Raw genomic sequence first — 21,150 nt, forward strand, 5'->3', positions numbered from 1 at the left:
CACATAGTCAGATTATTTCCATTCCTCTTTTCCTGCCCCTTCCTTTGGAGTAGGATTGCCAGGCTCCCACTCTAAAACTGTTCCTAGAGCTTGAAAGTGTTGGGAAGAATAAAGATAATTCCACAAAACGTAGCTTTCCCCCACAGTGCAGAAATGAGAGAGGAAAAGCCACATTCGGGTTTTGTTTTTTAAGTTGAGCAACCAAAGTCTGACCCTGGAAACCTTGCAAGATATTTGGAGTAGAAAGTGCTTCTCTCAGGTGTTTGCACGGAGCATTTTTGTGCTGGTGCAACACCAGTTTCGTACCTGCCTAGGATGCTAACTAAATCCAGTGAGAGCCCACCCTAGCTCTGCACATTTTGCTGATCCGAAGCGAATAAAGTGGCTTCTGGCAAGGACAGCAGGCGCTTGGGCCTGCTGCTAAAGGTGAGCCTTTCCAGCCAGCCGAAGCACGCCATCCACTGCATCTTTCCTTCCTGATGGTTTCCGTTGTCGCTTTAAGACCCAACTTTTTCCCTGCTCGGCTCCCTCATCACAACACCAGCAACACGTGCCGCCCCACGTGCTTCCAATCCTGAACAGTCTCACTTCCCCCCTCCTGTCACCTTCCCATTGGCCAAAACTGGGTCAGGCTCCTCCCATTCCCTTTGATGCCATTGGCCAAATCTAGGTCAGAGCCCCACCTGCCCCATGGCAGGCGCACATGACAGAACGAGGAGGGTGGGGGGGAGCAGTGTTTGCAAATCTCACGCTCCCGAGCTGCCGATTGGCGGAGAAAGACAGGCTAGGTTCTCCCCGTGGTCTCTCGGTCCCTCCCACTTCGAATGTTGCAAAAGGAGGGGGGAGAACGGAATCACTTGCAAAGTGCTCAAGACCAGAGGAAAGTAATGCGCATTTTGGGTAATGTTATATATATATATATATATATATAACATAAATATAGATATAATTGAAATGTGTCGATTGTAGCCAGAAAGCTGCAGAGAAGAATCTGCTTTCGGTTTCCTAGTGTTATTTATATATATAATTATTATTATTAAGTGAGGGTGAGAGAGATCCTCCAAAAGTAAGATTCCCTCATTACCAGCTGAGAGCAATAACCCCCGCCCCGCATTCTAGATCACGGACGCGTTTTTTCTAGCCCTTCTAGGATCTGGTTGGAGGAGAGAAGTCGAGGCGATCAAGCTTTCTGCCGCTGTTCGAGACTACGAGGTCCTTAGCTAAGGGATCAAGAACTACCGTGTTTTTTGGATTTACTGTCTTTTTCGTGCGCCTCTCAGGGAGCTTTCCTTAGATTCACCCGAAAACTGGCGGCTTTAATTCTGGACTTGGAATTAGACCCCTCCTCCTGTTCCCTGGGGGAATCTTTTTGGAGCGAAGGAGATCTTCCTAGGCTTGGAAATACACTCTCCTCCCGCTCTGTGGAGCGACTCTCTTTGGATCTAAGGCGACTTTTTATTTTTATTTCCTCTTTCTCTCTCCTCCCCGCCTTTCAGTCTTCCTAGTTCCCCCCTCCTCCCGCAAGGAAATATTTCTTACCCATCTTTTGGGAAGATCCTTCTCAGAGCCGGTTGGTTGGTAAATTTGGAGCGGGGCAAGGAAAGGCGGGGACCATCGCCTGCCCCCTGGAGGTTTATTTCGAGGCTGGTGGTGGAAGGAGAGAGAGAGAGAGAGATCGACCTCTTTCAAAAACAAGCAAACCTAAAACCTGTTTTCCGATAGAGCATCTCAGCCGAAGCGGCGGCTCTCCCTCGGAGATCTGCTGCTGCTGCTATTTTCCACCGTCTGCTTTTTTTAAACATTTATTTGGTATCCCCTGTTCTACACACGGTCGAAGGAGAAAGAAACCAATCTTGCTTGTGCCACCAAAAACCCACCTCTTGGATTTTGCTGCCGCTGCCATCGCCATGGCCCGTCCAGCGGCCCAGAGCAGCCCGGCACCCAGCCCCATGCTCTCGTCTCCTCCTCTGGGACTAGCCAGCCCAAGTTCTGCCATGGCCAGTCTCAAGAGCCTCCTTCAGGGGCCGGTCAAGAGTCCCGAACGCCGTGGGGCCAAGGACCTGGGCGCATGTGAGTGACAGCACCTTCCATTTACCCTTCTCCCCGATTCCCTGCTTGCCTGCCTGCCTGCCTGCCTGTCCGTATGCCTGTCCATCTGTCTGGCTCTCCTCACTCAGCAAGCTTTATCTTCAGCCTTCCACTAAGTGCTCCCTTCCAGATGTGTTGGACTACAACTCCCAGCATCCTCTTGCCAGTTGTAGCCCAGTGCTGCTGGAGGGCACCAGGTTGGAGAATGCTGGTCTGATTAATTCCATCCATTTCTGATTCAACCATGTATTTTTGCACACAGTAGGATCCTGGTGTTTAAAACTCTAGGTCACAATTGTGTGTGTGTATGTGTGTGTGTGCGTGCATTTCCTCTTGAAACAACAGGATTGTTCTTATTCCCATTTTACAGTTGGGAGAGCTGAGAGAGGAGTATTCCCAAGATAACACTGCTGTCATGGGTAAAAGCAGAACTTGACTCTGATGCTCTCCAATTGTTTTAGATTACAAGCCCCATTCTGCAGGGGGCTGAAGGGGCTTGTAGTCCAGTACAGCTCCCAAACACCAGGTTGTGGAAGGTTGGGCTGGCCCATCTGTCTCACTACATTAGATGCAGGACTTCCTGTCCATTGCTTTTGCCCCTACAGGCCCTCCCAGCTATTCTGGGCTGTTAGGTTAAGGCCTCTGCAATGGTTTTCTCTGTGCCATGTTATCCATAAATGTTTAGCTCAATACAGATGAACTGTTAGTCTGTTAATATAGTTCAGAAATGTTCCTCTGCTCTGTGCATCTTCGCTTCCACCACTTATTCAACTGGCCTTGTATGCAACTCACTTCTATAGTTACAGTGCTTCCTTGTGCATATCTGTCTGTCTGTCCATCCATTCTGTGCATTTTTAACTACTTCATAGTCATAATTCACATCCCTTCATCCAAAATTTAGTAATTTTCTCCCTCTTAAAAACAAAAAACAAAAAACAGCAAATCCACACCAGGATCTCTGAGTTGCAGAGGTTGGAATAGGATGCTGTGGCAAAAATGAGGTCTTTCACAAGAAATGCATTTACTAGGTGATGCCTTATGCCATGTATTTCTATGCTGTGTATTACATACTTGCATTCCTACACTTCCATCCAGACGGCCTTCGAAATTTCAGCTTTCACTTTTGCCTTCTGTCTGGATTTGGGGATGGCCCTGAGGAGAATGCAGGCAGTGTTGCTGCAAATACAGTGTCCCCATTTCAAGCCACCTGCGTTGTGCCCTGCAGATCCATGAGACACTTTCCTAGATTTTTGCTGTCTCCTGCACCATGAGAGTTCCCAACAAACGGCACTTGCTTTATCAGAAATATTGGTTGACTTATTTGTCAGAATCTGCCTCTAGCTTGATCCAGCTTATGAAGGCAGAGACAGTGTCTCTGTTCTCTTTTTGAAGGAAAAAGGGTCTTACTGAAGATATGGGAGTGCAGCAGAATCTAATATGCTTTGACTGGAACTCTGAAGGACAGTGAAGGCTTCCAACAGGATAGAATATAGGAGAAGCCAGACTTCTGGGTTGTTTGGGAAAGGAATAGAGTCCTTCCCCAACCTTGTCCCCCCCCCCCCATAGATGTTTTAGACTACAACTCCCAGCATTCCTGAGCATTGGCCATGCTAGCCAGGGCTGAGGAGAGCTCCCAAAAATCTGGAGGGCACCATGTTGGAGAAGGCTGATTGCTATGCCCTCAGAGGTCTATGAAGTATTTTAAGCTGCCACTGTTTTCTAATACAGGCTTGGATTTAGATTTCCAGATTCTGGTTGGTTTGTTTTCAGATGTGTGTTTGAGAGCATTGCACACCTCACCCTGCATTTGGTACTGCTGGCAAGCAATTTCGACAGCTTTTTCCAAATAATAGTGAAAAAGAAGTGTGTTGGGGAGGGTGAGAAGAGCGGTCGGTTTTCTGAGTGTTGATATGCAAGAGGAAGTCATTGTCATGGACTTGAGGGGAGGGGAGGGGAGGGCTGGGTGAGAAGCACTTGTCCGAGACTCCGGGGTTGTGTTGGGGAGTGAAGTCTAGTGGGTTCAGTCGGACTGGATCCAGACGTCCTGGATCGCGTGAAAGGAGGTAGAGGGAGGGACGTTATGAGGCTGGAGGGCAACCGTTTGGGAGCCAGGGCTCCTGGGTTCTCGTTACTGGAGAGGTGCCAACTCATCAGGGTTTTCCAGGGTGAGCCACCAAGCGAGGTTTCTGTACATGCGCATGCACACACATCGCACACACACGCGCGCGCGCACACACGCTGTTACATCTGCTGCTGGCAGCAGTAAATCCCTTAAAGCTGCACACAGCCCAGCCACGGGACACAGCAGGAGGGAGTGAAACGTGCGGGCGCGCGCGCGCGGTGGCGCTTCGCCCCAGGAAACACTCTCAAAAGTCTTCTCGCACGGGCGGGCGGGCGGCGAAGGGCAAGGAGGGAGGTGGCGGCTGGTGCATCACAGGGGCACTCAGGGTGCCACCCGGGGTCAACACCCCACGAAGGGAGGGAAGAGAGAGGCAACCCCCGTGCGCAAGCTGGCATTTGGCTTCTGGCTGGCAGACAAGATGGGAGGCGGGCGCACCGACACGGACGGTGGGTATCTTTCTCGGCACTTTTCTGCAGCGGGTGAGGAGGGGGCAGCACGGCTGCCCCGGGCAGCTTGCGGGCTGAGCGCCCCCGAGGAAGCCAGGCTGAGCTTTGGGGAGTGGGCAGCTGCAGGGCGGGTGGGTCAGGATTGTATGTGGGCTCAATTTGTTGTAGTTTTGAAAACGTCAGAGAGATTCTCTCGTTGCCCATATATACCCATCCGGGGGGGGGGGGGGGGGGGGGAGTAAATTTCCATGCATGGGTCTTTTATGCTGCACCTCCCCTGCAAGAATACAGTATACCATGCATGCACACGTTTATGCACATGTCCACAGGGGTGGTCACAGATTTATGCTCCACCCCACCAGAATGTATTTCTTTCTCTCCCCCCCCCCCCCCCTTGTGTGTGTGTGTGTGTGTTTTTGAGCAGGAGCTAGTTCAAGCTTGGGTTTATGCCTTTTCCCAAGGCATTGTTTTGCTTCTCTCTGTAGGAAGTGAATGGCAACGTTTCTCTTTAGAAGAGAAAGTAAACAGCTATGCTAAGAAGGTGTAGGATGGGGGGTGGGGGGTGGGGAAGGTAGACTGCTAGCCAGCCTAAAAGTTCTGGGGAGCACTGAAAAAATAATGGGCAGTTCAGTTAGTTTGCAGACCTTTTGAAAAGAGTGTCGTTTTCTTTAATTGCTTGTAAAGAAAAAAAAACCGGCAGGGAAAATTTAGGGGGCTACCCCCAGCTCACCCCCTGACTAGGAGGAGGGGTGGGGTGGTGCTCAGTTTACTCCTGAAGTTTGCATTCACCAAGACGCTAGCCTGATCCTTATTTCTGGGTTTGTCTTTCGGTTGGTTCTTTCATCTGTGGGAGTTGTTTTGGCCACACTCCAGCATGATATGCAGAACCTATGCATGTTTACTTGGAAGTAGGTTCCCATTAAACCCAGTGGAGTTTCTTTGTAGACTGAATATAGTGGGTGGAAATGCTATTATTGTATTTTGTTACCAGGGTGTCTCTGCAGTCTGAAAATAGCTCTCACAAACTCTACTGTTTGTTCCCATTGCGCAGATGAGGAAAACTGAGGCTTGAGATGTGGTAGCTGCTTAATACCAAGCAGAAGGAGGGATTGAAGACAAGTCTAATAGCTCTGTATGGAATTTGATAGCATCTGGACAAAGTTGGTAGTGGTGAGAGGGTACATTCAAAGATTAGATGGGCTAAGGCAATAGCTGGACATAGTGAGAGTGGCTTTATATTAGGCCAGTGTGCTTATGGCAATTCTGTCTTGAAACATTTTAAATAAAATAAGGAGGCAGCCTTAGGCATGGCATAGAATTGCATCCAAAATAATTTATTTAATGTCAGTTCTGTGTTGCACCATGTTCTTTAGAATCACTTATCCCCGTGACCAGTCCCTTTTACCCTCATCATAGACCTGTCAAGATAGTTCATTCTTATTCCCATTTTACAGATGGGGGAAACTGAGGTTTAAGAACTTGCCCAATGGTACCTTAGGGGATCCAGAGGTTCAGCCAGCATCTGCAGCTGCCCACTTCTGAGTCTTGACTGGTGCTGACTTTTTGGTGGTGCATATAATAGGGGTGGCATTGGAAAAAGGGGAAGAAAGATAATGGCCTGAAAGAAGCAACTGTCCATCACGGAGCTGTGTGCAGGTTCAACCCTGACTGTCTGTGGGGCGTCGTGGGTGACTCACCCAGTTTCGGGGTGCAGGGCTAGTGTCACCCAGGCCTGTCAGCCGGGCCTGGACTTCTCCTCCACGTGCCCAGGCAGAGTCAGGGTTCAGGTATGGAGTGCCACTCCCAGGGCTGCCTGAGCCTCGTGCTGAGGGTTGGGCAATTTTTCGAGATTCTTGGCCTGTAAATTGAGTGGCACTCATGGTTTGAGAGGCCTGGGAGAGGGTGGCAGCCAGAGCTTCACTCCTGCACAGGCAGCGAAGGCTCCCAAGCTGCCGTGGGGCTCTTGGCACTGGGCTTGTGGCAGAAATGGCAGCGGTGGGGGACATGCTTATCCCTCCAAGTCCCACCCCGGTTTTTGCCAAACCGTACACGCGCCTGCTGCAGTTGCCTTCTAGAAACAGTAGCAGACGGTCATGAAAGGTAAGGGACAATCAGCCCAGCTGCCCTTTTGATGAGTGTTGTGGGGGAGTCAGTTGGATGCCCCCATCCCTGCCCCCATATGCATTCTGGCTGGGGCTGGTGGGGGTTGTAGTCCCAGTGCATCTGGAGACTGCCAGGCTGGGAAAAGTCAGCTGAGAACTGGGACGATCAGGGACTCCTGGATCCTTGGTGTGGGTTGGAAGGAAAGAACTTGGCAGTTGGAGTCTCCTGGGTTTTCCCCCTGGCTGCTTGACCGTGTGCGTCTTGGGCTGGGTGGAGAAGCAGCGCCTGTGCATGCCAGCACAGGAGAGATGCCAGTTGGCAATTCCTCTGAGCAACCCGGAGACGCGTGCTCACACATGAGCGTACCCACCAGGGTCACCCTGTAGCTGCCGCCTTCTCCCTGCTAAGGAGCGATGGAGCTAAAGGGATTCAGGCAGGCAGATGGGCTGAAAAAGCTGCAAGGGAGCGGGAGCGCCCGAGAGCCCAATCAAGCGTGGCAGGACGCGGGGTCAGCCGAGGCGAGGCTGCTGCTCACGTTTTGCTGGTGAGCGGCATACAGCCGTCTGGGGCTGTAGAGATAAGGCTGGGGCCCTGGCAAATTCTCACAGTATCTCCTCGGAAAAATGCTGCCAGTGAGTTTTGAGTTCGCTGTTTTCCACCTTGTCCTTTACTCACTCGCACAGTCTGCCTGTGCAAAATAAGGAGGGTGATGTCTTCGCAGCACCGTCTTTTCTGCGGGCAGCCCTTCGACAGTAAGAATGCAAGGAACTGTCCAGGAGGTGTCCATATAGGAAGCTCTTCATACCGAGCCAGGATGTTGGTCCGCAAAGCTCAGTGTGGTTGATACGGACACCCAGACACCGCCCCCCTAAGATTCCAGGCAGGGATTTTTCCAGCCCTTTCCAGAGAAGCCCGAGGATGGAACAGGACACCTTCGACACGCAAAGCAGATGTCCTGCTACGCAGCCCCACATCCTAGAGCAAGGATGTCGCACACAGCTGGCCGCATGCTGGAGGCTGGTGCGGAGCACCTCTGGGGGCAAAATTTTTGGTTCACCTGCTCAGGTGAAGTGGGGCTCTCTAAGCGCCCCATGGGGCTTGGAGTTGCATTGCACACATGGCGTCAAAGCTCTACGTGTCAGGACTTGGTGATCCGCCAGTCGTCCATTTCCAAATCGCCTTCCACACCCCACACTGAGATCTATTGCTGTTCCACTTGCAATGCTATCTCTATGCTGATATGGTAACACCAAGTCAGGATGATTTCATTTTATATTTTCTATTCTATTCTACTCTGATTCTGTCTTTTCCGTCCTTCAAGGAACTCAAGGCAGCTTGCATAATTCTCCTCCTCTTAAGCCTGCCTTCACAACAACCCTGTGAGGCAGGTTGGTCTGGCCCGAAGTCACCCAGTGGGCTCCATGGCTGACCAGGGACTAAAACCCAGAGCAGCTGAGTCTTGCATTCTTAACCATTACACCACACTGACTATTAATGGAAGCAGGTAGCTAATCTGTACATCTACCTCCTTCGCTAGGCTGCATTATTGAGCTAGCCCTGTGTGAAGGATCAGATGCACGCAAATTCACACCCTCAAGTTTCAATGGACAGTGCTCAGTGCTGCACACTTCCGAATATCACTGGGCACACCTCCCAGCAAGCCAATCGAGCTTTGACTCTTTCAGCTTCACTCCTCTGTGGTAACCAGTCCCAGGATGACTTTTGGCAAGGAAAATCTGCCAATGAAAATTTCCTGCTTTGCAGTTACTTTTACAAAATCTAGGCCTTCCTATTACAGAAGTGTAAATGATACTGTATTCAAGTGTTACATTTTGGAGACAGTTTCAGCTGGCTGAAGCACTGAAACTGTACTTAGTTCCCTATAAAGTGTTTTTCCTTTCTTTAAAAAAAAACTTTGGTTTAACCTTTAAATCCTTCTTCCAAGTGGTACAGAACCTACAATATTTATAGCTACATTTGCCCATCTTCATTCAATGCTTCCTTGTCCCCATTCTTACTTGTCGCCTTCTTCACTTCTGATTGTAAGCTGTTTGGGGCAGGGGCTTGCCTTTTTTCCTTCTTTCAAAACTCTGTAAAGCACCACTTTGAGGAGGCCATCTGCCCTGAAAGGTGACCAATACATGTTTTCAAAAGCATAATTAATGAATTGTGTCATAGTAGTAGTAATAATACTGATTGACTATACTGATGATTAAAATTAATGCTCTGCTGTTTGACAAAAACATATGTACTACTGTGAAGAGCATACACAATTTTATCATAGGTTTTGATAGTTTCCCAGGTTTTTCACCGCTCCTTAAATTGCTTATCTGAAATTTACGAAGAATGAATGTCAAGTCTAGCTTGCTTGCTTTCCATTTTCCTTCCTGCTTTTTTCTGGTTGGATCCCACTAGATTCCTGTTCTTAACATGTTTTTCAACCCATAACTCTTGCTCCGTAATCCACATTTTCCATCCCCCCCTTTCTGCTCCATTGCAGGTGTGATCAAAGACAAGGAGCGCAAGATGGAGGATGAGCTGAGCATTTCGCGACCAGGCCACTGTGCATACCTGGGTTCTCTCCTGTGGGAACGCACACTGCCCTACAATGAGATTGAATACGTCGATTTGGATGAATTCTTGCTGGAAAACGGTTTGCCACCAAGTCCAGCCCATCAGCCCTTTTCACCAGGTAGTCAGCCCACCGCCTCACCTTCCAGTGGGGTCGTGGTGGACCTCAGTCGTCCAGCCTCTTGTGCGTCTTCGTCTTCCGTCTGCTCATCATCTGGGGAAGGCCTGGTGGGCAGCGATTATGACCACCACTGCAGCAAGACAGGTAAACAGTCTGTACACTGGGAATGAATGTGGCAGCGGGAGGAGCTGAGGGGAAGTCAAGTGTTTTCGTTTTTGCTCCCTTTTCTTTTCCTTTTAATTTTCTCTCCAGGCAGCGCTACTTTTCTCAGCTGTTAAACCCAATATGTTCCAATAATTTTGCTCCAAGTGCAAATGGCATTTTACCTGTTTGGACATTTGGGGCTCAAAGAAATCACTAATTTAGATATAAGGAGATAACTGTTTATAGCACCCTTCATGGTTACAGGGAATATAGGCAGTTTTATGCCTTCCTTGGTTGGTTACAGAGAATCAAGTTTCTAATCTCTACCCTGATTACAAACAGCTTTCAGTTCCAGCTTCTAGTTGCAAAGGTAATGGTAGCCTTCTTCTCTACCATTTCTAATCTGCACCCTAGTTAAATTATTTGTTCCCTTCCCTTGCCACTGGAATAACTGGGTATATTTCACCAATATGTGTGCGCACGCGCACACACACACACATTCTCGCTCTCTCTCTCTCTCTCTCACACACACACACACACACACACACTCGCGGGCGCACCAAACAAATTTTTATGCTGGTGATTGCAAGGAAAAAATATTGTTTTTAATCCCTTTCCAGGTGCCTACTTAGCTAGATTATACCTATTTGGCATTTCAGTACTACTTGCAATGCGGTTTTGTTACAACCACAGGAGGCGTCTTGCGGAATGGTCTGGGAGCAATTGATGTTGTAGCATTGTTGAAGCAAAGTGTGTATGGAATTTGTCCCATGGATGGTAACTCTCTATTAGAATTAGAATGGGTACATTGACTACGGGGTATATTGGATATGGGGAAGGGGTACTACTTCATACAGTATGTAATCCAATGATGAAGATGTGCAAATGCTTATGTTTAAAAAATGGCCACACGTTATTTAGGTGACCTATGAATAAATTTGGGTGAATTATACATTCAAGATAGTGTGTGTGTGTGTGGGGGGGAGAAAAGTCATATAGCACAGCTTGGAAGGAGGATTCCCCTCCCCATCACTGCTAAAACTAACTTCTATTTCTTTAAAATATTTGTACTTTCCCTGAAGCTGAAATAGTTTTTCAGGCATTTTCTTTGGTTGCAATGATTTTTCAGACTTTTTTCCTTCCTCAAATATGTACATTTTGAATCCCAGTGGGAGGGTAGGGAGTGCGGTGAGGCTTTTATTTTTCCAGACTTTGGAGGTTTGGGTTGAGTATTTTACACAGACTTTTGCATCTGAAAGTTACCTTCCAGTTTTGATCCTGAATGACCCTTTTCTGCTTTCATTTAGACAGAGTCATGGTTTTTGTGCAATTTGACAAGGAGGGTGGATATCATGAAATGCTGGGTTTTGTTTGAAATACAGAGTTGGGAGATATCAGGAAAACAAGTTAGTGGGACGACCTGGCTCCATCCTTAGTGAATTACATCAGGACCCCTGGGATTATGTGCCCCAGTGATCCACACTCAAGAAATTACTCTTACACCAGCAGTGCTCCGAGCTGATTCCCAGTTCAGTGGCAGTGGTAACTCATCAGTCGAATAGTGGGTGGTGTGCCCACTGATGTCACCAGGCAATATAATTAAAAAGCAATGGTATCATCCACAAATGCAGATTTGGTAAATTTGGGTGGTTTCTCTTAAACCACAACACTTTCCAATATAAGAATGGAGGGAATCCCACCAATGAACCCCAACTTCTTTCTCTTCTCCCCGTCCTCTAATTCACCTGGCTCTGTTCTAACCACAGAGCTCAAATCCTGGCTCAATTCGCCATCCTTCCCTTCAATATGACTATATTTGCTAAGCTTCCCATGGTGGGGAAAAAGAGTCCAGGTATCTGGATTCCCACCTCTGCAACCCAGTAGCCACTGTGCAAACCAGGAGTCCCTTAATAATACAACTTGACAACAATACTCCCACCTCTTTTAAGGTTTCTCCAGTACAATCTTGGGTACCAAGTCCTGGATCCTGGTATCTGTTTGCCAAATTGCTTGCTTTCCATTCCCATCCCACCCGGTCCACACCATCACCATCCAGGAATCCTCCATACCTTCTCTGCCTCCCTTTGGGCATTGGCGACGGCTATCTTATGTGCCTCGCACCTGCCCAGTAATCCACTAGATCGCCCTTGGCTGTAGGAAGTCCTGGATACCTTTGACCACACCTTCCCCTCCCGCCCATTCCGAAGCGATGGATCGTGCCTCCCCCCCCCCAAAACCCCAGGAATCTTGAATCCCCGCAGTCTGCCCCCCCACCCCCACCCCTGTAGTCTGCTCCCCCCAGAGGGAAACCCGGGCAGTCTGCCATTCCCTTCCAGAGAATCTGGGTGTTCGCAAGCGTCCTCCTCGAGGTGGGGGCTCCCGGTGGTGCAGCACGAGGCAGCCCGGGGTGGGGGCGAGGGCAGGCTGCTGCGGCTGCGGGGAATCCCGGCTGCTGCCGCGCGGAGCTCCTGGCTTGGGCCGCTCCCGCCTGGGAAGCCCGGGGGCGCGGCGGCGGCGGCGGCGGCCAGTCTCGTGTCTGTGCACGGAGCCGCCTGTCCCCGCTCACGTTCCCTGGCCTGCTTCTGCGAGCACATGTCGCTCGGCTCGGCTCCGGCGCTCGCTGCCAGCTGGCAGCCTGCCCCCTTCCTCGTCGCGGGGCGGGGCGGGGCGAGCGGGCACGTGGGGCTGCGGTGTGAGGCCGGCGGCGGGCGGAGCCTCTCCGGGGCCGTCGCGCCTGCGCCGCCGCCCGTGCGCGTGGCCGCCGCCCGCGGGGCCGGTCCAGCAGGCTGCGAGCGAGCGAGCGGGCGGCGCGGCCGGAGCTCCCGGGCCGGAGGCCGCGCTCCGGTGGGCGGGCAGGGCCTCTGGGTTCGCCGCAGAGACGAGGGGAGGGGAGTTGGGCCCCTGGGCCTTCCAAGGGGCGGGGGGCCAAGTTGGGTGGGGCAGAACTAGTGGGGCTAGTCGGGGCCCCAGGCTTCCCTCGGGGGTCTTGTTCGGTGTGGGAGGAGGGAGCCAGGGCTCCTGCGTTCTTTCAGGAGGGTGGTCTCGTAGTGGGATGAGGGCCTAGCTTCTCGAGGAGGAGTAGGGCTTTGTAGGGTCGAATTTAGGGTGGTGGGCTGTGAGCTAGGATTTCTTGAGGTTTTTTTTGGGGGGGGGCGGTTCAGAGCTAGGACTCCTGAGTCCTTTAAGAGGAGATAGGTCTAGTGTGCAGGAGGGTGCCTAGTGGAGCCTGGGCTTTAGAGTTCATCTGAGGAGAGGGTTCTAATACTGAGGTGGGGCGGGGGGGGGGGTTGAAGAGGAAATACCACTAGGTTATCCAAGGATAAATCCAAGGATTTAGTGTGGAGAACGTTGATCAAAGGGAGGCAGAACTCAGTCATTCTCACAGGGCAGTGAAGCCTAGGGGGAAGGGGTCTCCAAGTGGAGTGAGATCTAGTTCTGTGTAGGGGAGAGAGGCTGAGGCTTCCCAGGGTTCAGACCCAGACCTGGGTGGGGCAGGGGAATACCTTGATGTCCAGGCTAAAAGAAAGCCAAGGTATCTGAAAGGCAGATTTCAGTGATGAAGGAGAAAGCTAAGGACTTGCATACCTGCCATGCATGTGAAGATGATTCTAGTGTAAGGGTTGTGTGGGTGAACTCAACTCCATACTGCTGGCTTCTTGCCAAGATTTGCCAAGTCTACTTAGGGTGCAATCCTGTTCATGTTTAGACAGCAAAGATTCCTATAACTTGTAGCCAGCTTGGCTAGCTAGGACAGCCCAGAGTTGTAGGATCTTTTCCTCACTAAACATGCATAGGATTGAATGCTTACTGGGCTAGCATTTCCTGGCTTCACTCTTGTATCCTTTCTACATGCCCAGATTCTGACAACCCATAACTCTAAGCAACTCCTAACAGCTTGGAGGAAGAGGCCTTTTCCTCCTTTTGTCACTTGATGATAATCCCCACCCTCCGCCCTCTCTTCTCCAGGTAGCGGCCCATGATAAGCTTTCAAAGCGGCCATCACGTGGCTGGTAGTTGTCAGAATCCACTTTCCCTCATGCCTCTTTCCCCATCTGTTAAGCATTTAGCAGATCTGCCAGGCCCACGTGGCTGGCTGGACACTGCAGACGGTGCGGTGCTGTTCCCAAAACGGTTTTGTGATGCTGCCTAATCCCCAGAAATTTGCCACCCCCCTCCCCGGCCTGTTTTTAATCCTCGTGATCTGTGCAGCTGACTGGTGTAAAACCGTGTGTCCCCAATTCACCGTTCTTGCCAGGATGCTTGCCCTGTGGCCCTATTCCTCCCCACAAAGTCCTTTAACCACCCTTCTAAAGTGCTTCGCAGAGAGAAGCTACATGTCAGATGGATGCCTAAATAGTGTGTGTGTGTGTGAGAGAGAGAGAGAGAGAGAGAGAGTTTGTTTACAATAAACTCAGTAGGGATGATGAGGAGGAGGAGTGGAGCAGAGAGGCCCGCAGTGCAGGTGATCCACCTGGGTGCTTCTGCTGCCCTCTTGTGGCTCCATTTTGTATGACATTCACATGGATTTCTCCTGCCTCCCTCACTTCCCTCAGGTCCCATCACACCTGCGTCCCGGAGTACCCCCAGCCCAGTGGACCCTGAGGCAGTGGAGGTCCTCATGAACTTCGACCCGGACCCCGCTGACTTGGCACTGTCCAGCATTCCTGGCCATGAGACCTTTGACCCCCGCAAACATCGGTTTTCTGAAGAAGAGCTTAAACCCCAACCCATCATGAAAAAGGCACGGAAGATACAAGTTCCGGATGATCAGAAGGTGAGACTGGAGCAAATATGTACCATTCATTCCCCTCTCCCTCCACCGCTGCTGCTCCCCAACTGTTCTTCACCTGCAGGGCATCTGCAGCAATGTTGCAAGGAGGCAGTTGCTTTGATCTCCCTTTCACCACACTTCCTTCCACTCCATGTAGTTGGAAACAGTTTGGGAGTGTGTTTTAATGTAAGCATTTCTATCTTGCTTTCCTGGGTCTGGAATCAAACTTAATGGATAAAATAATAATTTATTTTAAATAATACTTAATAAATATAAACATTAAACTCAAAAATTATCAGGGGTCAGACTAGATGACCTGGGAGGCCCCTTCTGACTCACTCTGTTTCTTTGTTTCTATACTCGCTGCTCTGTATGAATTTAGGGGGTGCCTTGCTCCATATACTCCTGCCTGTTGCTCGAGATCAACTGAGGCCCTCTTATGAGTCCCTTTCCCCAAGGAGGTTAAGTGAGAGGCTGTAAAGAGGAGAGCCTTTTCTGTGGTGGCACCCCAATTATGGGATACTCTACCTTTTGAGATTTGCCAAGGGCCTACTCTGTTGAGTTCAAAAATGTTTTACGCCGCACCTATGGCATTACTTGGACCCTTCAGACTAATTGCACTGGTTTTAATATATTATTTGTTTTTATTTTTATTTAATTATGTATATTAAAATTTTATTTTGTTTTATTATGCTATTTTTAATGTTATTTTATTCATATTTTTATTTTATTGGCTGCCCAGAGAGTGTGATGCTAATAAATACATCAGTGAATGCATGCAGAAAAGACACTGAATGAAGAATAATAGTGGGCCAAGCATTCAGTCAAGCCATTTTGAGCAAACAAGTCTTACAAGCAAGCACAAGGGGTGCTATTTTGTGGGGCAGCAGTTGGTTTTCAGACTTTCTGCGCTTGAGGGACCCTTTTCAGCTTGAACCTCGATGCTCTGCAAAGGGAAGAGGAGCGTGTTCTAGGCCACACAAGCTGCTTCTCCAGAGTTCGCTGTTGCGAGGGTTGAGCTTATGTAGTGGGACACAGAATTCACAAATGGAGTTTTCAGGCCCCTACATGCACACTGCAAATATTTGATTGAGATTTTTTAAGTGGTGTGAGTAGTGTGTGGTGTGTTTTGAGGTGGCCTTTTTGTGAATGTGGAGTCTTTGTGCTCGTGCTCGCTCTTGTGCTGTGTGTGTGTGTGTGTGTGTGTGTGTGTGAGAGCGAGCACACATGTGTGAGCAAGATTATCCTGTTACGAGCTCTGGGATTTTTCTAATGGCCCTCAGAACTGTCTTTGCTTTTTGTGGGAACTACTGGGAACTTGTTTTGTTCTGTTTTATTGCGTATGAATTCCAAACTAGTCCAGGAGTTGGAGATCCAGGATTGGTTCTTCCTTATTTCTAAACTTCTTTTAAGAAAACAGATATGTGAGGACCATAGCACAGGTGGAGAAGGCAAGCTGTGTCTCCTCTCCTGGAGCTGCTGTTTGCCCTGGTGAGGCAAAGCTGTTTTTCCCTTTACAAGGCAAAAAAAGGAATCTTGGGAGGGGACATGCACCAGGAAAGGTCCCCGAGGATCAGATATGGTTCCTGTTCCCCCAGCACCTTGGCCACAAGCCAGACCCACCCCACAACTTTTAAGGAGATTTATTTTTATTTCCGATTTATATCCTGCCTTTTTCCTACAAAGGGCTCAAGGCAGCTTACATCTCCTCCTCCATCTTATCCCCACAACAACAACCCTGTGAGGTAGGTTGGGCTGAGAGTCTGTGACTGGCCCAAAGTCACCCAGTCACAGAGATAAGACAACTGATCATGAATCCTTGGTTTCCAATGTCTTGTCTACTATAGCCACAGTTGTGTCTGCCTGAAGGGCTCTTTTGTGGTTTATCTGTTCAAGGTGTAGGCAGTGGAGCCAAGGGGTTAGATCCAGGCTTGGTCATACTTAGAGTGAACTTGAGGCCTTCTCCTAAGTATGACTCTGTGTCTGGAATAAGCAGGTTTTGACGTGCCTGTTACAGCATAACAGTATCACCAGGCCTGTGCCCTCTGGGGAGTGTGTTTTTGGTGTATACCTATTTTCTGTGCCCCTGGATTCACACAATTTTCTGGCCCTGCGCCCCTCTTCAGATGAGAGCAGCGTGTATCTGTGCATGTATGTGTGCATTTTGGAAAGCACTGATGCAAAAGAGTGTGTGTACCTGTCACAGATTCCAAAATGTGTTGGTTGCAAATGGGAGATGTCAAGTTTAACTTTTCTTCTTAAAGAACTGTATTTTAGCCATAAGTCAAAAGCTTGCCTTGCCACTTCAAACACAGGTGGTGGTCATCAGCAGTAGAAAGGCACTCCACATATGCTCAGGCATGCTCTTCTCTGCAGGTGCTGAGAACAACTCCAGGACTGGGATTTAGCATGAAAATAGAGTGAACTGGAGGAAGGAAGGGCCAAAAACACACTTTGGGAAATTGGGGAGATGGTTTTATTATCTTTCCTGCAGTGAGCCCTTAGCATTCTCCACTCTGTTTTTTCCACTCAGGCCTGTGTGACAGACTTCACAGTCCGATAGATGGCTAGTCCTGTCACTTCCTGAGCTTTGGGATTTAGTAGAGATTTGGACCCAGATCTCCTTGGTCCAACCTTTGACCTTTGTGCTACAACATTAGACTAGTTCATCTTTTGGCCTGTGCCACCAGTTTCTTCCAGGCTGCCCATTTGGCCTGGTGAAAATTAGCAGGGGTGCTGAACTTTGGCTGTGGGTGGGGGGCTAAATCTGGCTCTCAGCAAGTCCTTAATGACCATACCCCCCAGCCTCTTTTGTACAAACACCAGTCATTAGAGGGTTTCCTCATTCTAAAAGGTTGAAATGCCTCTCCTTAGATTAGGCTGGGGGCAACAAAAGCTTTTAAGTGGCAGCATGGGATGGGGGTTGCTTTGGGGGTTTTGTCACATTTCTAGCCTGGCCCCATTCGCTTGGGCTGAGGGATCCCCACCACCCCTGGAAAGCGGCCCCTGGGAGCATCTTCAGAATGGCATTTAGCGTTTAGGCTGAGAGAGCTGCAACACCCCGATCTAAGGAGGTCTTGTAGGCACTGGGTGCAGGGCCCCATCCCTCCTTGGTGAGGAGACCGTCCTAAGAAGCATGGGTGGCAGAAGCCAAGCCAGTCTGGAAGCAGTCGGTGAGGTGACAGGCCCTGTGAACCAGGTGCTTTCTGAGCCTTGGTGAAAGGTGAGATGTTACCATGATAAGTAGTCATTCGTGGAACATCCGTGGCCCAAAAGAGCCAGAACTCATCCCAGACATTTTTCTTTTTCAGGGTCATTCCTTGCTGCATGTTTTAGTGCTTTTAATTTTTTAATTCTTCTTGGATTTTATGCTATTTATGGTGTATTTGTTTGTCCTGTTTTTATGGTTTGTTATAAATCGCCCAGAAAGTTTCAGGTAAGATGCGGTAGAGAGATGATGATGCTGATAATGATAACGATATGATGACACAACTGCTTGCAAGGAACTGTGCTTGTGGGTATGGACTCCGAGGGCCAGCATTTTCTAGAACGCTGGGTGTATCTCGTTTTGTTTTCTGACCTGCTCTCTTTTCTTTTCCTGCCTCCTTTTCTGATGGTTCCAGGATGAGAAATACTGGAACAGGCGGTACAAGAACAATGAGGCGGCAAAACGGTCGCGGGATGCCCGCCGCCTGAAAGAGAACCAGATCACTGTCCGGGCAGCCTTCCTGGAGAAGGAGAACGCCGTCCTGCGCCAAGAGGTGGCCAACATCCGCCAGGAACTGACCCGTTACCGCAGCATCCTCTCCAAGTACGAATCGCAGCATGGCACCTTGTAAAACCTGCGGCAGGGAAGCTGCGTTCTTCTCCACCGTCCACCACAAGGTGGTGGGGCCACCCTGGTTTTTCAACCCTGACCCCCGTCTTCCCGAACCGGGCAAACAGATATTCAAACAGATGTTTGGAACGAGGGGAAAGGTCCACGGCGGGTGATGCCCACATGCGGGGACTACCATGGTCCAGGTGCATGACAGAAGAGATAAGATTTCCTGGGTTGGCTCGTGCCGATCCCTTGCCAAGAAAGGGGCAGTGAAATCCGAGACGTTGAACTGGGCTTCGTAGGCACATGGAACACACCGCGAATGCACAAGGGCTCTGTAGCACGTTGGAAGATGTATTGCGCACACACACACAGGCAGACACACAGGCAGACACACACACCCAGACACACACACACACGGGTTTGACTCGCTGGCAGACTTTTCTATTTGAAGGGCAGAATCCAGTCGCGGACTTCCGCTTCTGCTCACCTCTGTCATATGTGGCATTTGGGGCATTGACATGGCTGTCCCAGGAGGCATGTCAGGATCCCTGGGTTTGCTCTCCTCCTCCTTTCTGACAGCAGGTGCATCGTTTTTCTGCAGATGTTTGCACACAACAATCCTTGCTCATCTCTACTGTTGACTCTTTGTCTGAGGTGGTGGTGAAGGACACAAAAGGCAACAGGTATGGAACCCAGGTGGGCACGGAATCCAGGTGCCCTGGGCTCCCATCAGACCACTAGGCTCTGCCATGCCATGCCCTTCATAAGAGAACCCAGGAGTCCTGGCACCCCAAAAAGAAGATAGGAGGGTGTCCTTCCTTTGGACTCCAGTAAACTTCTGACTTTTCTTCTGCCTATGGAATGCCAAATTAAAAAAAAAACCAAACGGGTTGCACACTCATATTTTTCCACCGTTGAATGAAAATAGGCTTTGTGTCAGAGGGCAGGTGTAGGGGTTGCTAGTTTAATTCCTATGATTCTCGTATTATACCTGTTTTTAGTTAAAAGGCAAGCAGTGCTTTCTGTTCCCCCTCCGCCTTCCTCATGTTTTGTGTCCAGCGCTGTCCGATGTGGTCATATGTACAGACGTGAAAAACAAGCAAACACAAAACCTCATTGGTGACCCTCCATAAATATGAACATATATATAAATAGGTAATTTTCTTTTTGTTAAATAAAGTATATATATATGTATATATATGTATGTATAGACTCCAGGAGAGACTCGAGAGATTAAACTATGTTCTTCTATTGGGGAAAGGATGGTTCTTTCGTACAGAAAGGGAATAGGGGAAATTTGGTCTTTTTAATCTCCTTCAGGGAGGTTCCTGGTCTTGTAATTTTTCCATATAACAGTGTTGCTGAGACTTCAGATTGTGGGGGTGGGGGTGGAATAAGCTTCACAAGAGCTTTTAATTTTTTCAAAAGGATGTTTACAGTTGTATATGACAAGCAATGAGGAATAAAGAAAGACAGGATTTTTTTAAAGGAAACAATGAGCAACGGAGGGGCTTTCTGTGTTGGTATTCACTGTGCCTGTGTAGCTGGAACATGCGCCTCCATGTATGTGAGCGTATACGTTCAGTGTTACCATTCCTAGGTGTGGTTGGCCACTCTGGTTTCTGGAAGGGAGCCATTTCCCAGTATTCTCCTGTGGAAGAAAAACCCCTGAGTCCCTAAGTTGCAATTTTCCCCAACACAGTGCCCTGCGGTAGATTTGGATTTCAGCTCCCATCAACCCCGGCCAGCATGGCTAGGAATTGTAGTCAAAAACAAGGTCCCCACACCCCGTGATAAAGAACGTCCTTTGGGCATCCTGGCTTCAGTTCGTCAGTTTCTGGTGAAAGGACCAAGTAGGCGAAGAGGGGAGAATGCTTCCTGTAACAGGTTTTGGAGAGCCGATGCTGCTCCCACTTAAGAGGCCTGTTCTAAACAGACAAATTCAGGTTTGCTTCCTACATTCAACCCTCTGTTCCCCCCATTCAGTGCAAGCGAGAGGTGGGTGTTGCTCACCATTTATTTATGTAGGCACATAATTAATCTTGGGTTGGATCCAGGATCTGTCTTCCCCAAGAGGAATGGAGTTGGCGTGAAAAGAAGGGCTCCACTTGGAGAACTTTCCTTGTGTCCAGTTTTTGGGGACCCCCCCATCACCCCATAAACCAGGCATGTCTGTGGCATTTTCAGCCAGCTGGATGGGCTGTTTTGGGATGAAGGGGGCAAGGAAGGCCACTTCAGCAGAGCAGTTGCTCCTGCATTACTCTGCACAACTTGTTTGATACCCTGCCTCATATTTGCAGGGGAGCACAAGAGGGCGGGTGGAGACGACAAATGAGACCTGCTGTCACTCTCAAGACCTGACTCTTCTTTGGGTTCTGAGCAGATGACCAGAAAAGCAGCAACCTCGGATTCTTCAGTAAAGGGGCGGCAACAAAAAAACCATGCACCAAAAGGTGCGCATACTGGGAGGAGATGAGGAACGCCTTGGTAGTGGAATCGCCTTGTTTTTAAGTGCTGAACTGCCATGAGACGTCTTCCACTTTTCTGTTCCTTCCCTGACTCTCCAGCTGCTCCAGAAAGGAGAGAGAGGGCGTCCCCTCACCTTTTCAAAGCAGTGACTACAGGGGTACAGGTTTCTCATGCATTCACTTCCCAACCATCACATTGCTGTATATTTGTGTTGTCTGAAAGTATCTGGGAAGTGAAGCAGGTAGTGCTCTGAAAAAGGAGCTTTGTAAAGGGGGGAGGCAGTTGCCTACTTTCTGGAACAACACAAGTTTTGAAAAGGTGGCAAGTGTTGAAAACTGCCCAGTCAACAATTAAAATCAAGAGGATTGCAATGTTAAAAGGCTTATATTGACCCTACCTACTTTTGCTTTTTGCTCTTTACGACTGGTTTTCAATTGATGACTAGGCGCTTGGTCTCTAGCAACTGGGCATAAAATAGCCCATATATTGGCT

At 49.3% G+C, this 21,150-nt stretch overlaps 1 protein-coding gene across 2 annotated transcripts; it reads left to right on the forward strand.

The window, feature by feature from the left end:
• The first annotated feature begins 1,058 nt into the window (after positions 1-1,058).
• Positions 1,059-19,449, forward strand: LOC123032270 (D-box binding PAR bZIP transcription factor). Of its 2 annotated transcripts, none has more exons than XM_044448044.1 (4): positions 1,059-2,070; positions 9,260-9,595; positions 14,149-14,369; positions 17,990-19,449. In XM_044448044.1, exons 1-4 carry the CDS (start codon positions 1,908-1,910, stop codon positions 18,203-18,205), a joined length of 936 nt encoding a protein of 311 aa, XP_044303979.1. In that variant the 5' UTR covers positions 1,059-1,907; the 3' UTR covers positions 18,206-19,449. The 2 variants fall into 2 exon arrangements, with proteins under 2 accessions (XP_044303979.1, XP_044303980.1); XM_044448045.1 differs by lacking the exon at positions 1,059-2,070 and adding an exon at positions 4,462-4,656.
• Positions 19,450-21,150: the final 1,701 nt, after the last annotated feature.

This window comes from Varanus komodoensis, unplaced genomic scaffold (genome assembly GCF_004798865.1).
Source record: "Varanus komodoensis strain SLA01 unplaced genomic scaffold, ASM479886v1 scaffold53, whole genome shotgun sequence".
Taxonomy (NCBI): Eukaryota; Metazoa; Chordata; class Lepidosauria; order Squamata; family Varanidae; genus Varanus; species Varanus komodoensis.

What these genes read in the sequence shown, in the direction of transcription:
- LOC123032270 (XM_044448044.1), top strand. Translation starts at nt 1,908, where the DNA reads ATGGCCCGTCCAGCGGCCCAGAGCAGCCCGGCACCCAGCCCCATGCTC. An exon ending in GGCCAAGGACCTGGGCGCAT is followed by an intron (nt 2,071 to 9,259) that starts GTGAGTGACAGC and finishes GCTCCATTGCAG; the next exon opens with GTGTGATCAAAGACAAGGAG. An exon ending in CCACCACTGCAGCAAGACAG is followed by an intron (nt 9,596 to 14,148) that starts GTAAACAGTCTG and finishes CACTTCCCTCAG; the next exon opens with GTCCCATCACACCTGCGTCC.